This window comes from Heloderma suspectum, chromosome 2 (assembly GCF_057233095.1).
Source record: "Heloderma suspectum isolate Gila_16-S chromosome 2, 16-S_ref, whole genome shotgun sequence".
Lineage (NCBI taxonomy): Eukaryota > Metazoa > Chordata > Lepidosauria > Squamata > Helodermatidae > Heloderma > Heloderma suspectum.
In genome coordinates, this window is record NC_139459.1 from 338,379,294 (window position 1) to 338,394,656 (window position 15,363).

Here is a 15,363-nt window from a genome sequence, read left to right on the forward strand (position 1 = left end):
TAGAACCCTTTGCACAGTCAGGAACCCTGATAAAACAGGAGTTCTGGTTGTGTAAAGGCTCCTATTTGTGTTCAAGTAAATATAAGCCCCCTGCAAACTTCCCCACTCAACAGTCGGGGATGCTGGGGTAGCATAATATCTAAGAAAAACAGGATGCAATTAAAAAATTTAAAGAATGTTTTAATGCATGTATTATTTTGTATTTTTTAACTTTGTTTTCAAGTTTTCAATATTTTAGATATATAATAAGGAAAAAACAGTTTGAAAGTCTGCAAAAAATAGGATAATTAATAGCTGTTTGTCTCTTGAGGGGAAAAAAACCTCTCCCTCAAAAATCAAAATTTAAAACAGTTGCACAACTCAGAGTTAAATGTCAAACAGGCACATATTTTTAATTGTATTTTAAGTGCAGATAACCTGCTTTTCAAAGCAAAAAGCCTCCATAAAACAGCTTACAATATTAAACTGGTATGAATACAATTTAAAACAATAAAAATTAAATAGAACAAAGAATGCAATAAAAAAAACACTTGCAACATAAAATAGGAGTTCATTAAAAAAAAGACAGCTAAAACACCTCTGAAGCAGGAAAGCCTTCAGACCCGACCTAAAAACCATAAGGGAAGGGGCTCCACAAGTCTTCATATAGAGTTCCCCTAGCGAGGAAACACCACTCAGGAGGCCCTGTCTCTAGCCCTGTCAATCAGGTCTTAGTTAATGGCATAGAATCATAGAATAGTAGGGTTGGAAGGGGCCTACAAGGCCATCGAGTCCAACCCCCTGCTCATTGCAGGAATCCAAGTCAGAGCATCCCTGACAAATGGCTGTCCAGCCTTGTCTTGAAGGCCTCCAGTGTGGGAGAGCCCACCACCTCCCCAGGTAATTGGTTCCATTATCGTATTGCTCTTACAGTCAGGAAGTTTTTCCTGATGTTCAGCCGGAATCTGGCTTCCTGTAACTTGAGCCCATGATTCCGTGTCCTCCACTCTGGGATGATCAAGAAGAGATCCTGGCCTTCTTCTCTGTGACAACCTTTCAAGTACTTGAAGAGTGCTATCATATCTCCCCTCAGTCTTCTCTTCTCAAGGCTGAACATGCCCAATTCTTTCAGTCTCTCTTCATAGGGCTTTGTTTCCAGTCCCCTGATCATCTTTGTTGCCCTCCTCTGAACCCTCTCCAGTTTGTCTGCATCCTTCTTCAAGTGTGGTGCCCAGAACTGGACACAGTACTCCAGATGAGGCCTAACCAGTGCTGAGTAGAGGGGAACTAGTACTTCCCGGGATTTGGAAGCGATGCTTCTATTCATGCAGCCCAAAAGAGCATTTGCCTTTTTTGCAGCCACATCACATTGTTGGCTCATATTCAGCTTGTGATTGACAACAATTCCAAGATCCTTCTCGCTTGTAGTGTTGTTGAGCCACGGATCCCCCATCTTGTAACTGTGCATTTGGTTTCTTTTTCCTAGGTGCAGAACTTGGCATTTATCCCTATTAAATGTCATTCTGTTGTTTTCTGCCCAGCGCTCCAGTCTATCCAGATCACTTTGAATTTTGTTTCTGTCTTCCAAAGTATTAGCTATCCCGCCCAATTTTGTGTCATCTGCAAATTTGATCAGCATTCCCTGCACCTCCTCCTCCAAGTCATTAATACAAATGTTGAAGAGCACTGGGCCCAGGACTGAGCCCTGCGGTACCCCACTCGTTACCTCTCCCCAGTTTGAGAAGATCCCATTGATAAGCACTCTTTGAGTCCGATTCTGTAGCCAACTGTGGATCCACCGGATCGTTTTTTCATCTTGCCCACTTCGAGCTAGTTTGCTCATCAGGATATCATGGGGCACTTTGTCGAAAGCTTTGCTGAAGTTGAGGTATATGATGTCTACAGCATTCCCACGGTCTACGAGGGAGGTTACTTGATCAAAAAATGAGATCAGATTTGTCTGGCAGGACTTGTTTTTGACAAATCCATGTTGGCTTCGAGTAATCACGGCATTGTTGTCAGGGTGCTTCCAGATGGATTCCTTTATCATCTGCTCCAGAATTTTCCCAGGGATTGATGTCAGACTGACTGGTCTGTAGTTCCCAGGTTCCTCCTTTTTACCCTTTTTGAAGATAGGGACAACATTAGCCCTCCAGTCCTCTGGCACTTCCCCCGTCCTCCATGATTTCTCAAAGAGAATAGACAGCGGTTCTGAGAGTTCTTCTGCCAGTTCCTTCGTAGCTGAAGAAAGCCTTTTTGTTGTTTTTAGCATCCCTTGCTAACCTCAGCTCATTCTCAGCTTTAGCCTTCATGACGCCATCCCTGCAATTCTGCGCTATCTGCCTGTACTCTTCCTTTGTTATTTGGCCTTCTTTCCACTTCCTATATGTGTCCTTTTTTGTTTTCAGGTCATCCCTAAGCTTTTTGTGAAGCCACATTGGCTTCTTCTGTTGTCTTCCACCTTTTCTTCTTGTTGGAATTGTTTGTGATTCTGCCTTGAGAATTTCCTTTTTTAAAAGCTCCCACCCATCATGGCTGAGACCAAGGCCTGAGATGCTGATCTCAAGGTAGGATCAGGTAGCCTCATGTGGGCATAGAGGGTCCTGGAGACAACCTGATCCCTGGTTAAATATGTAAATACAAGTAGCCTGATATATTTAATATTCTGGCTGTTTTCCCATGACTCCCTGGACTCTCAAGCGTCCTCACCACAACATTTCTGAACAGCTGCAAGAGAATGGCAACACTGAGCTTCCGGTGTGGCTGGTAGCGACAGAGGACTGCTTTTCCTATGTGGCTTGAGCAGACACACAGTCATTTCTTAAGGAGACACTGCATAATTAGCATCCATCTGAATCCGTGAAACGGCATGTCGGGGAGGCGAGGATGTGGGAAGTCCCATTTTGCTAGCCATAGCATGTAGAAGAACATTTCTGAATCCAACCCAATAATAATAATCATCATCTTCAAGGAACAACTGCTGCCTCCCCTTGTTTGCATGTAGGTACTTGTTTTTATTGAGACAATTTATACTCCTCACACCCGCTGTCTTCTATCTCAATGGCAATACACATTAACATTACACATAAAATTATTAAAACAAATACAACCATAAAGATAGAGACATGTGCAGTAGAGAAAAACATTGTGTGTCTCAGGTAGGCCACTTTGCACAAGGAAGAACTGGAGTAGACCATTTGCTGTTGTTGATGTCGTCTGTAGCAGAAAAACACAGACAATCTGAAAGAATGAGAGCTGCAGCAAAGGATAAAATAAATGAAACTCTGGCTGTCGTCTTGTCTTCTCCACCTCTGCCCAATCCTCCTTGGCAAAGATTTTAAGAGACATTCCCCTCCTCCCCTCACTCTGTGTTGTACCTGCGTGTATATATATATATATATATATATATATATATATATATATATAAGCATCTGCTCAAGGTAAGAATAGCTGGAATGACTCACAAACCTGTCTGGTTCTAACTAATGAGCATTTTCCCCCTTAATGCAGATTTAATGTGCCCGCAGCCAGCCCTGTTCCTCCCTACTCATTCAGGCCAGGCAGGGATTCCACAGCTAATGTTACGTTGCAAGCAGGGGGTGGTAGACAGAGCAATGTATGTGGCTGAAACCTCACAGTGTATCAGCCATACACAATCTGGTGTTAAAAAAAAAAAGTCATGAGGCAGCAACCTCTTGGGGACACCTACAGGCTTCTTGCTTCTTCATGATGTGGTTTGACTGATGGCTGAGAATGAACTAGAGGTATGCAAGGAGCCATTCAAGCACCTTGATGCTAATGAACAAAAAGGCATCTTTTGGATGCTGTCATGCAAAGCCTCAGGCTATAGTATACAGTAGGAAAGGGACAGAGCAGATCATTAGTCAAAAACACCACCCAGAAGGAGCCTGATGACAGAATATCCTATACCAAAAGCAAAGGTGGGGAACTTGTGGCCCTCCAGATGTTTCTAGACTCCAACTGCCATCAGCCCCAGCTAGCATGGCCAATGGTGAAGGATGCTGGGAATTGAAGACCAATATCTACAGGGCCACGGGCTCCCCATTCCTTTTTTAAATAGTAGAAAACTGTCAGCATAATCTGATTTGCCTAATAGCTAAACAATAAACAGCTAAACATGCCTGATTCTGCCTTTTATCATACATTTTGCCTTTAAGATTAAGGCTTTGGTGTGTATTGCACAGCATGTGCAGCATACTGAGCTCAGCTGCCCCTCCCCCCTTTTAAGTTTCTAGTCCTTATGCATGTGAAGATAAAACCTGAAAACATGTGAACTATGCCTGAGTACACAGTATAGGAGCTGAGCAGGGCTCCCAATGATTAGAGGTAGCGGGATGGGAAAGTTCTGCAATGCTCCTTGCCTTTCTCCTAGCATGAGCAGAATCAACATATACGTACATGGCAAATGCATTTCATGTACGTAATTTGGACTTGGGAGGGGGCAGAACTCAGTCTCTTTTTAGGGCAGAATTTGGGGGTGGGTTTTTTTGTGATATTTATGTACCGCTAAATATAATAAAAAAAGAGAGACGCTGTGGTGGCTTAGTGGTTAAGACGCTGAACTGCAGACTGGAAGGTCGGCAGGTCAGCAGTTTGAGACCCAAGTGCTGCGTGACGGAGTGAGCTCCTGTCTTCAGTCCCAGCTTCTGCCAACCTAGCAGTTCGAAAGCAAGAAATTGCAAGTAGATAAATAGGTACCGCCTTGGTGGGAAAGGTAACAGCATTCCGTGCACCTCGGTGTTCAGTCATGCCGGCCACATGACCACGGAAGCATCTTCGGACAGCGCTGGCTCTTCGGCTTAGAAACGGGGATGAGCACCGCACCCTAGAGTCGGACACGACTGGTTGGGGACACCTTTACCTTTTTTAAATATAATAAAAGCCCTAAGTGGTTCACATATAAATTACTTTAAGAACATATTTTGTATTTTATGTAGAACAAGGTTTTCCTCATTCTGCAAGGCTGAAGTGCCTCTCCTAAGGCTTAGTTACTGGCAGTAGGTGCGTTAAACTAACACAGGCTGGTATTCTTTAGTTCCACCACTGGAATGTGGGCCCTGAGAGCGTCTCCAAAACAGAATTTGGCCTACAGGTTGAAAGAGGTTCCCCACCCCTGGTGTAGAGCAAGTGTTCTCAACCCTGCTGTGTTAACTGCATGCCTTCTTCCCCATTTCTCTGTCTGTCCAGCTCTCTGCCTGGTGCTGGGCTGCATGATATTCCCAGATGGCTGGGATTCAGAGACCGTCAGGGACATGTGTGGGGAGAAGACAGGGAAATACTCGCTGGGCGACTGCTCTGTGCGCTGGGCTTACATCCTAGCCATCATCGGCATCTTGAATGCCCTCATCCTCTCCTTCCTGGCCTTTGTCCTCGGCAACCGGCAGAACGACCTGCTTCACGAGGAGCTGAAAACAGAGAACAAAGGTGAGTGCTGCCCCCCCACCCCAAACCCACATACACTGACATGACGGAGCCTCTGGCTGCCCTCCCACATGCTCCTCAGCCTGTGAATTAACTATCAGCAACCACGCTAGGCTGCTTTTATGCTCTCCTGAGCTTTAAGCTAAGATAAGCTGGTATTCTTGGGTTCCACCCCTTTGTCCTTGCCCCTGCCTACCATGGGAACGTGGGCCCTGAGAGCGTCTCCAAAACAGGATTTGGCCTACAGGCTGAAAGAGGCTCCCCAGCCCTGGTGTAGAGCAAGTGTGCCATGCTTTGATGTGAGGCGGTCTAGAAAATCATCACATGATGCATATCAACATTTAACAGGCATCTGGGGCACTGCCATAGAACCCTGGGGAATGGAACTTCCTTGTAGGTAAAATAATATGGTTCTATCCCTCATGACTAGGACTGAGGCTAAGGCTGCATTGTTTCAACATTGTTAGAAACCAAAGGGACTTTGGGTGGAGTTTTCCTCTCCATAGGACCCCAGTCTGCCTCCCACTGCATTTCCAGCCCCCCTTGTTCCTGATACGTTAAGCTGCAGTGCTACACACATTTATCTGGAAGCAAGTTCCATTGAACATGGTGGGACTTTCTTCTGAGTAAACGTACGTAGGATTGCGCTGTACAAGTCCCGACCCTCATTTTCTTTGTAAAGTGGACCAGTTGGAGCAAAAGGCAATAGATACTGCAAATCCCCAGGCCACTAAAAGTGTACAAGCAACATAAATATATGCTGGTGGCCCAGTTGGCATGACTGATACTATTTGCAGAAGTGGGGCTTTTTTGGTTGAACAATGAAAGACTCCTTGCTCATATTCCTACACGCAGGAAGCTGTTTTTATACCAGTCTGGATTATTTGTCCATCTAGTCCAGTTTGTTTTTGTTTTTTCTTCTGACTGGCAGCGGTTCATCAGCATTTTGGCAGAGATCTTTCCCAGCTCCAGTATCTGGGATGCTTTCACTCAGTCATATGGTACAGGGGCCCACTGCGGCTGACAGCAGCATCCCTTACCTTAAAAAATTTAGGGGACAATCCTATGGCATTGAGACAGAAAAAAAGTCCTGCTACTCCCAGCATAGCTAGCTGGGGAATGCTGGGAGTTGTAGGACTTTTTTTCTGTCTAAACATGCATAGGATTGCATCCTAAATTACTTAAAAATCATTGCCCAGTGCTGAAAAGAGCTCTGAGAAAGGCATCGACACCTATCACCATCTACATTATACCCAGTGCCTCTGGGATCCACCCCTCGTGTACACTGTGTTCTGGGGAAATCAAGATAGCAGGGATGGCAGCCAAAGGAGTCACCCCTGTGCTTCTCTTTTCAGCATCAGGGTGCTGGGATGTACGAGGTGGCTGACGCAGTACAGCTGCTCCCTTCAACACTGCTCCCTTTCCCCACTGCGGGCTGCTTCTCCCCCACTTTGTAAGCTCAATTGTGGGGGGACCACCAGGGTGGCACAGAGGGGGTCGTGAAAATACCTTGCCTAGAGCCTCCTCAAACCTGGCACCAGCCTGCTTTGACTGGAGGGGCTTGGAGCTGATCCGAGGATCTTCTGAATGCAAAGCATGCACCCAGCTCCTGAGCTACAGTCCCTCCTCTCTTCTCCGCTCACCTCTCCTAATGCTGGATATAACTGAATGGCAGCATGGAGCATTGAACCAGGCTCTGAAGCGGACGGGTGGACAGATGTTCTCAATGGAAAAAGCTTTTCTGTGGGTGTCACGTCTGGCCCAAGACATTTTGCTCCCTGAGGCAAAGGAGAAGGTGGCGTCTCATCCTCAACCCACATGCAGGAGCTGACTAGACTGGGGCTCTCTTCACACCGGGAATTTTATCCCACTACAAACCAGTGTATGATTCCTGATCTTTTCCAGGATTTACACTGGTCCTGTATACAGGCATCTTTCATAGTGCGTCCCTCTGCATTATACCTTTTCATGGCTGGGCCGAGCTGCACAGAACAATCAGGACAGAAGGGGGCTGCTGGCTCCATGCGCCCTCCCCTCCCCTGATCATTGGTTCCTGTAACATGATTGATAGCTCCGCCCATCCCTCCACTCCTCCACAGTAGGAGGGAAGTCAGAAGCCGTTCTAGTGGCCTGGATAGGGGGCTATGGGAGCTGGTCCCCTCCTTCCTCCGAGGGAGAGTCTTCTCGGTGGCTTACCCCGAGGTTTCTGGTGCTTCTAGTCCTTCTCTGCTAAATATGTCAGTGTGTGATGGAATTAAATGCAGTATATTGCTGGCACTACTGAGTTTGAAAGGTATACCGATTTCCGAGTTCCCAACTACAGAAGTAAATCTACAATTGGACTTGTATACAGTCAGTACACCAAGCCATCCCGAGCAGCCCCCCCTCCCCTGGCAACCGCTTCACAGGGGACACCTTCATTAGACCCAGCTTGCTTCCCCCACACACACCATCATTGAATGATGAGTTCAAATTCATTCATGATTAATTTTTTCAGGGGAGGAGAAAAGGCACTTTTAATACCCATTGAAATCCTAACTGTCAAGCCTTTCTCCTGCGTGGCTGAGAAGGGACTCCCCCATCCACCCTGGGAGGAAAAAAGCCCATCAATCTGGTGAGCAAAAGGGAGAAGAAGCAGTCAGTGAAGTCAATGTGAGGGGGAGGTTCAAAGTAGATGCATTGAAGGGGATGGGAGCCCTTGAGACTGCTAGGTAGACTTACAAGGCACTCCTATGCATGCCTACTCAGAAGCAAGCCACACAGATTTCAATGACACTTACTCCCAGGAAAGGAAAGCCTTACAGCAATGAGTTTACTCAGAAGTAAGCATTGCTGTGTTCAAGGGGATCTTGGAGCCCATAGAGGAATGGGAGAGAGGCAGAAATGGACACTGGAAGCCTGGTCAGTGACCTGCCCCCCCTTCCCACCAATTTGTTGTCATGACAATGTTATTCAACACCCCCTAGCACATGCCCACACAAAGTGGGACAAAGCGCTAAAGGCGAAATACACAACAGGGAGGAAACGGCAATTTCAGTTGCAAGCACAGAAAATGCCAGGTTTTCCCCTGTTCTCAGATAACACGGGAAGAGGGAAGGGAAGTTGTGAGCTAGCAGCAGGAGAGCAGTGGCGTCATCTAAAGCTCCCTCGCAAACCAGTGATTAAGGAAGAACGATCCTGCTTAAAAAACTCCGGTGTGAAGAGGGCCTGGCAGTTGAATCTACTTCGACATCGGCAATGGAACGGCATACTCCACCACATGGGAGGCGGCAGGCTAGTTCAGGGGCCCCAGGAGAGCCTGTGTGACATAGACAGCTCAGTCCACCAAGAGAGGGAAACAGCCAAGGGTTGAGGAGGAACAGCTGTATGGCCGCCCCTGCTGCTGGAGGCAGTTGCCTCACTCTGCCTAATGGTAGAGGACATTGTGTTTTCAATTAATTTGTTTTTATGTTACGTTTGAATTAAGATTTTGTTTTTATTCTGTATTTTATTGTTAGTTGCATTGAGCAGCATTTTTTGATGGAAAGGCAGGATCTAAAGTAAATACATACATGCATGCATACAGAAACATAGGGCCAGCCCTGCTGTAGGCCTAAGATAGGGATGGGCAGCTTGTGGCTCTCCAGCTGTTGTAGGAGTGCAACCCCTTTAATCCCTAGCCAGCATAACCCATGGTGAGGAATTATGGGAGTTGCAGTCCAACAACATCTGGAGAGCCACAACTCGCCCACACCTGGTCTGAGAGCATCTTCCTCACCCTGTTCATGACCAGTCTTGTGAAGTGTAGCACTCACGAGGATTACCTCTCCACCCCATGAGATTAACTGAAGTTTTAATCTATGAAGGGTTTTGTTTTTTTAAAATGAATACAAAAAGGTAACAGCAAGGGTTGTATATATTCCACATGTCCCAAAGGTTGCTACACAAGTTTGGAAATTGATATCTGGCACAGAATTCACCGTGCTGAGAATTTTATTATTTTTAAAGCACAAACTTTTCTACCTCTTGTGGCTGTAGAGAACCTTAAAAACCCGTAGGCAGTGGCTAGTGACATCTCAGAAGCCAGCAGCAGGTGTGAAGAGGTCTCCCACATACATACACTACCAAGATAAAACCACACACTCAGTGTTCCTCCCTATAAAAAGCAGAAGGGGATCTATGCAAAATAACAAACAGAGACATGTTTGTTTAATATGCGTAATCTATTCAGATCAGAGAACTGGGCTTTTAGAGGAGGATGCAGAATTTTTTATTGTTGGATGCAGAGCATATACAGCAGATCAAACCTTAAATCTTCAAAAAATGAAGCACCTAATATATCCAATAGCATGTCAATTTCATCAAATGCTTCTCCTACCCTGGAGTGGGGGAGTAGCTCCTGCAAGGACCCTGTGGGAGGAAGAAGTTACACCATCATAGCTTTCTGCCATCCCAGAGCTGCAGTGAAGGAAGTGTGTGTGTGTGTGTTCTCACACACCTTCTGCAGCTGGAAAGACAAATGGATGTGTTTCTCCATGGAGGAGAAGGCTATCAATGGCTACTAGTCCTGATGCTTCTATTCTACTTCCAGGGCCAGAGACAGCATGCCTCTGAAAACCAGCTGTTGGGGAACATGAGCAGGAGGGTGCTGTTGCACTCCTTGGCTGCTTGTGGGCTTCCTGATGGGGCGTCTGGTTGGCCACAGTGGGAACAGAATGCTGGACTACAGAGGCATTTGGTCGGATCCAGCACAGCCCATCTTATGTTTTTATACATGCAGGTGGATGGTGAGTGGCTGGAGCAGCTCTGCATCAGTGCAGGAGAAGCCCCACACACAGCACACGCCCTGCGTCCCAGGGCTCCTAAACAGGGGCATTGAGCCTTTCAATGCAAGGGCTGAACTCCCTTTCAGAAAAGCCCTCAGGGGCCACATTCCAGTGGTCGGTGGGGCCAAAGGCAAAGGGGCAGGGCCAAATATACCTAAAATGGCAGCATACTGTAGCTTACAGCTCGTACTGCCAATAACTAAGCATTAAGACAAGCATTTCATCCTTTTAGAATGGGGAAAAAACTGCACAAAAGCTGGGAAACCATGAGACAAGAGGTGGTCAGGGGAAAGCAGGTGGCATTCTGGGGAATCCCCAGGGCAAGATTGGGACTCCAAGCTGACCGGATTTGGTCCCTGGGCCTGAAGCTGTGCACCCCTGCTTTTAAAGGAGAGGAGTTCAAATTTGAGACAAGAGATGGAAAACCTTGCATCAACCTTGGAGTGTATTTATGACATTGCCACAGGGTCTCCCTGACAAGACCTAGACTGGCTTCAGCAAGGTTGCTGCCCTAAGAACAGAAGAAGAGCCCTGCTGGATCAGACCAAGGGTCCACCTAGTCCAGCACTCTGCTCACGCAGTGGCCAACCAGCTGCCCACAGGAAACCCACAAGCAGGACCTGAGTGCCACAGCACCCTCCTGCCCATGTTCCCCAGCAGCTGGTGTATGTAGGCATATTGTCTCTGATACTGGAGGTAGCACAGAGCCATCAGGACTAGTAACCATTGACAGCCTTTTCCTCCAGGAATTTGTCTAACCCCCTTTTAAAGCCATCCAAATTGGTGGCCATCACTACATCTTGGGGTAGCGAATTCCATAGTTTAACTCTGTGCTGTGTGAAGAAGTCCTTTTCTCTGTCCTGAATCTCCCACCAATCAGCTTCATGGGATGACCCCGGGTTCTTATATTTTGAGAGAGGGAGAACGTCTCACTGTCCACATTCTCCACGCCATGCATAGTTTTGTACACCTCTATCATGTCTCCCCTCACCCTCCTTTTTCCCAAGCTAAACTATGTGGTGTAGTGGTGAGAGTGTCAGGTTATGACTGGGGAGACCCAGGTTCAAATCCCCACGCAGGTGTGAAACCGTTTGGGCGACCGCGGGTCATGCATCCTCTCCCAGCCTCAGAGGGGGAAATGGAGCCGTGTCCTGCCTTTGCTTGTGCTGCTGGCCCTGGCCTTCATGAGACTTGGATGGAAGCCAGGGAAGCCTGTGGCGCCTAATTGGAAATGTAATTAATCAGAATAAATCTCCTGGCCTCTGGGTTTTGTCCATCTGTTTAAATTAAGAAAAGGCAGCCACGCCAGCAGGAATCCAAATGCTGGAGCAGCAGGAAGCAATGTTGGGAGGGAACTAAGAGCCAAGCAAATCCTCCCCCCGCCCTTGTTGATGTGCAGGGAGAAACACAGATTCCTTTCCCAGGATATTTGGAGCTGGAGGAATGTGCAACAAGCCACTTACCCTCTTCCCAGGCTGTGCGTGGGAACAAAGATTTTGGTTGTGGTTTGGATGACCCAGTAGCCCGTAAAAGTAAGAACCTTGCCAGACTTCATCCCAACAATGAAGGTATGCTCCAGCCACATGTTAGGTTTTTGAAACTCCCATGAAACCCTTTTTAACCTTCAAATAAAATACCACAAAATCCAGTCTTATGGTTGCCAGTTTTTTGACCAGTGCCTGCCATTGTGCCTTTAACAGCAGTTCAATTTGCAGTGATTGGTTGGAGATAATGATGAAGTCCATGCTTTGCAAAGCTTCAGCTCCCAACTCCTGCAGATCTCATTGCTGTTAGTCAGAGCCACATGAGCTGGTTGAAGAGTTGGCAACCTCATCCATTCTACTTGTAATGGATTTTAGGCAGCAGCAAGAGAGCTGTCTTGCCACTGGGTTCCCTTGCAAACAACCCAGCAGATGTGCACTCCAGTGCTAGAAAGAGAGAAGGCGCAGCACTTTGAAAAAACTAAAAGTTAAATAAGAGAGAAGAAAACATGTAATGAAATAATGATGCTTTGCTGAAGTGAAGAGCAGGGATCGCTTTGCTGCTCCTCCTCCCCATTTTTTAAAGGGCTAGATGCACACACCCATCCTGGAGTTGCAGAGCAAAAGAGGTGCTCAGCCACAAAGTATTTAAAAGGCTCCCAGACTAAAACAGGGGGTGCAGTCTTAAAACACATTTACTAAGAAGTCCATCCCATTGAAATCTGTAGTACCTGCTTCTGAATTATTATGGCACAGAATTAGGCTGGAAGTCACAGGGTGGCACAGACACAGCAGGGAAATTGTGCCACTGGCCACCTTTCATGTCGCAGGCAGCAATCATGGAGTACCCGGAACACTTGCACAGTCATGTTCCACGTGGCCATGAGAATCACCAAGTAAGCTCTTGAGTGGGGAAATACATCCGCAGCCTAAAGACAATGCTAGGGAACCTTTGGAAGCTGGAGAGCTGTCCTGATTTTCTCTTTTTTATATTTTCAACAGATTTTGTTGGCACTGCGGTAAGTTCTTTGTGTTCGTGTGGCCTAGTCTGTCCTACCCTTGTTAGTGGAGGCCTAGTCTAGTTCTGTCATGTCCCTGTTCACATGTGCATATTGTGTTAGGAGGACAGTCTGCTACTGTGTGTTTAGTTCATCAGAGAGAGAGAGAGAGAGAGAGAGAGAGAGATTAGCTCAGTCATGCCCCTATTCACATGTGTGTTTTTGTGTTAGGAGAAGATTATGCCAGGGTTTGTCTAGTCCTTCTGAGAGTGTATGAGAGAGAATACATACAAATACGCATCTATGTCTAAGGCTGTCTCAACCCCTGCCTGCCCTTCTCTTCTGTCTGGGGAAATGGCAAGATTTCTGGGCTGCTGAAACCCTTGATCCCCCATGGTTACTCAAGCTCAGTCAACACTAATAAACTAATCCAGCCCAAGGGCCACCATCCTGCATGGCTGCAGTTTACAGGTCCCAGTGCCTCCTATTCAGAGATCTCCAGTGATCATGGCCAGTCCAGGGCCTTTAGAGCATGGAGAAGCTAGACCAGCCCTTCCCCAGCCTGGTGCCCTCCAGAGGCTTTGGACTGCCCTCAACTCCAGATGTCCTTCGCCCCCACCCAGATATCTATACATTCAGTGGAACATTGGAAAGGAGATCCTGTGTGTGTACAGCTGAACATACTTAAGCTGTGCACCTAAGCAGAAACCGCACATCATGCATGTTGGGTGTCTTCCTTTGTGCCAAATGCACAGTTGTTGGGGGCAGGCATGGCCCTGTTCCCACATCTAGACATATGGTATAGGTTTGGAGGGGTACTGAGTGAACGGCCTTTGTGTCTTTCAAGAGTGCACAGGGTGATGATGCAGTACTGGCCCCTGTCCATGGTATCAGATGGGCTAGCTCAGGGTAAGTCAATCCTCAGCAGGATGTAGCAGTCTGGTAGAATGGCAGAGGACCTCAGGTGGCCAAGCTCTGAGCTGGCATCCCACAGGAAAAGGGGCCAAGCTCAGACTCAGAACAGTCCAAACAGGAAAATCCAACAGCAACAAATGACACCATACCAATCAGCCTCTTTGCCCAACCATTAATCAGCCTGAATGGATTAGATCAGCCTTCCCCAGCCTGGTGCCTACCTGATGTTTTGGACTTCAGTTCCCGTCAGCCCCAGCTGGCACAGCCAATCCTCAGGGATGATGGGAGGAGGGCACCACACTGGGGAAGGCTGCCCTAGCCTCTTCCTGTGGCTGGCAGAAGCCAGATCATGTAAAATTAGCAAGTACGGGCTTGCATAAATGTACTGCCCACAGAGTTCAGCTTTTCCTGATGCAGAATGTGGGTTATGTGGATGCAGAATTTTAGCTGTTCACCCCACCTCATCCCCGTGCAGCATATACACAGTACTGCCTATCACCAATTATTGTGCAGTCTTGCACAGAGCACACTCACATTGCTGACACTATCCATTTTCTCCACAGAGGATATAATGTAGAAGAGGCAGGAGGGCTCCACTCTTAACTGGTACCTGGACCGGACTCTCTCATCCTGCCCTGCACACCTCCCTCCTCGCCTTTCCTTTGCTGCTGCCAACCGGGAAAAACCATACAACTCAAATGTCGCGGAATTTGCGGACCTCACCTGCACACCATTTCCGGAGACACATCCATCCCTCATGATTCGCCGGCTTTGGCTCCTGCCCCCCCTCTGCTGATTGGCTTCTGATGGACAGAAGATTGACACAGAGAACTCTACCCACCTTAAACATACCGCTTTGGGGAAAGGAAACATGCACACTCCTATTTCATGCTGAAAACAATGACATCCCTGGAATTTCTAACACGTTCTTTCCAATGGGATTCCAAGCTTTCCAGGAAAAAATGCCCCCCCGCCTCCCTTCTTTCTAAGAGCTGGTGCCAAGATGCTACTGCTGCCACAGACTCCACCAGGGCCACCTCTTTGCCTCCTCTTCCCCCATTTTTAACCTTTCAGCAACTTTGACCACCCTTATGCCCATCCAGGGCTGCCCAGCACCTGAGACTGGCCCATTTGATACTTCTGTGTGTAAATTAAATCATCTCTGAACAGGGTACGGTGAGCCCGAATCCCCCTTCCCTGTGGGGATTTCAGCCACCAGAACTTTGCATTCTCCACTCAGTCTGCCCAGGTAATGGAGCCGTACCTTGAAGCGTGCAGAGAAGGGGAGGGGGGAGGGGGCCAGTCAGCTGGCTTTTCTCTGCTCGCCATGGGGCGCTACACAACCTCAGCCTGTAGGGTGACTCCTCTAGCACTGAATGTAAGCCTCAGCCAGGCCCCACAACGATGATGAGAGCAAGCAGAGAAAGGAGCCCGGTGTGAGGCAATGGCAGGAAGAGACCTTCTTCTGGCCTGCTGGTGAGGCTGATGCCTGGCCAGGCCATGGCCACAGCTCAGTTCCAAGGCTTGTGGCAAATACCATTTCCCTCAGACATGTGGAGCTTCTTCTCCCTGAGCGGAAGCAACACTGCAACATGGGGAAGCATGGGTGAAGGTAGGAAACAGGGCAGAATAAGATTCACCTCCACTACTTGGGATATAGTCTTCTAGGCAAGAGGATGTGGGCCTTGTGGGTGCGCCCATCCCCTCCTTCTGCCGGAATTCACTTTCTCGGTATCCTGTATT

The 15,363-nt window shown here is 47.6% G+C and overlaps 1 protein-coding gene across 1 annotated transcript in view; it reads left to right on the plus strand.

Annotated features, from left to right (window-relative positions):
• The window catches only part of LHFPL4 (LHFPL tetraspan subfamily member 4), an 81,500-nt gene that overhangs the window by 56,196 nt on the left and 9,941 nt on the right, over window positions 1-15,363 (plus strand). Inside the window, exons 2-5 of the mRNA XM_084829841.1 lie at window positions 5,188-5,424; window positions 12,710-12,726; window positions 13,553-13,614; window positions 14,833-14,998. Of these exons, the coding sequence (XP_084685967.1) occupies window positions 5,188-5,424; window positions 12,710-12,726; window positions 13,553-13,614; window positions 14,833-14,998 (482 nt within the window). The remainder of the gene's footprint in view (window positions 1-5,187; window positions 5,425-12,709; window positions 12,727-13,552; window positions 13,615-14,832; window positions 14,999-15,363) is intronic.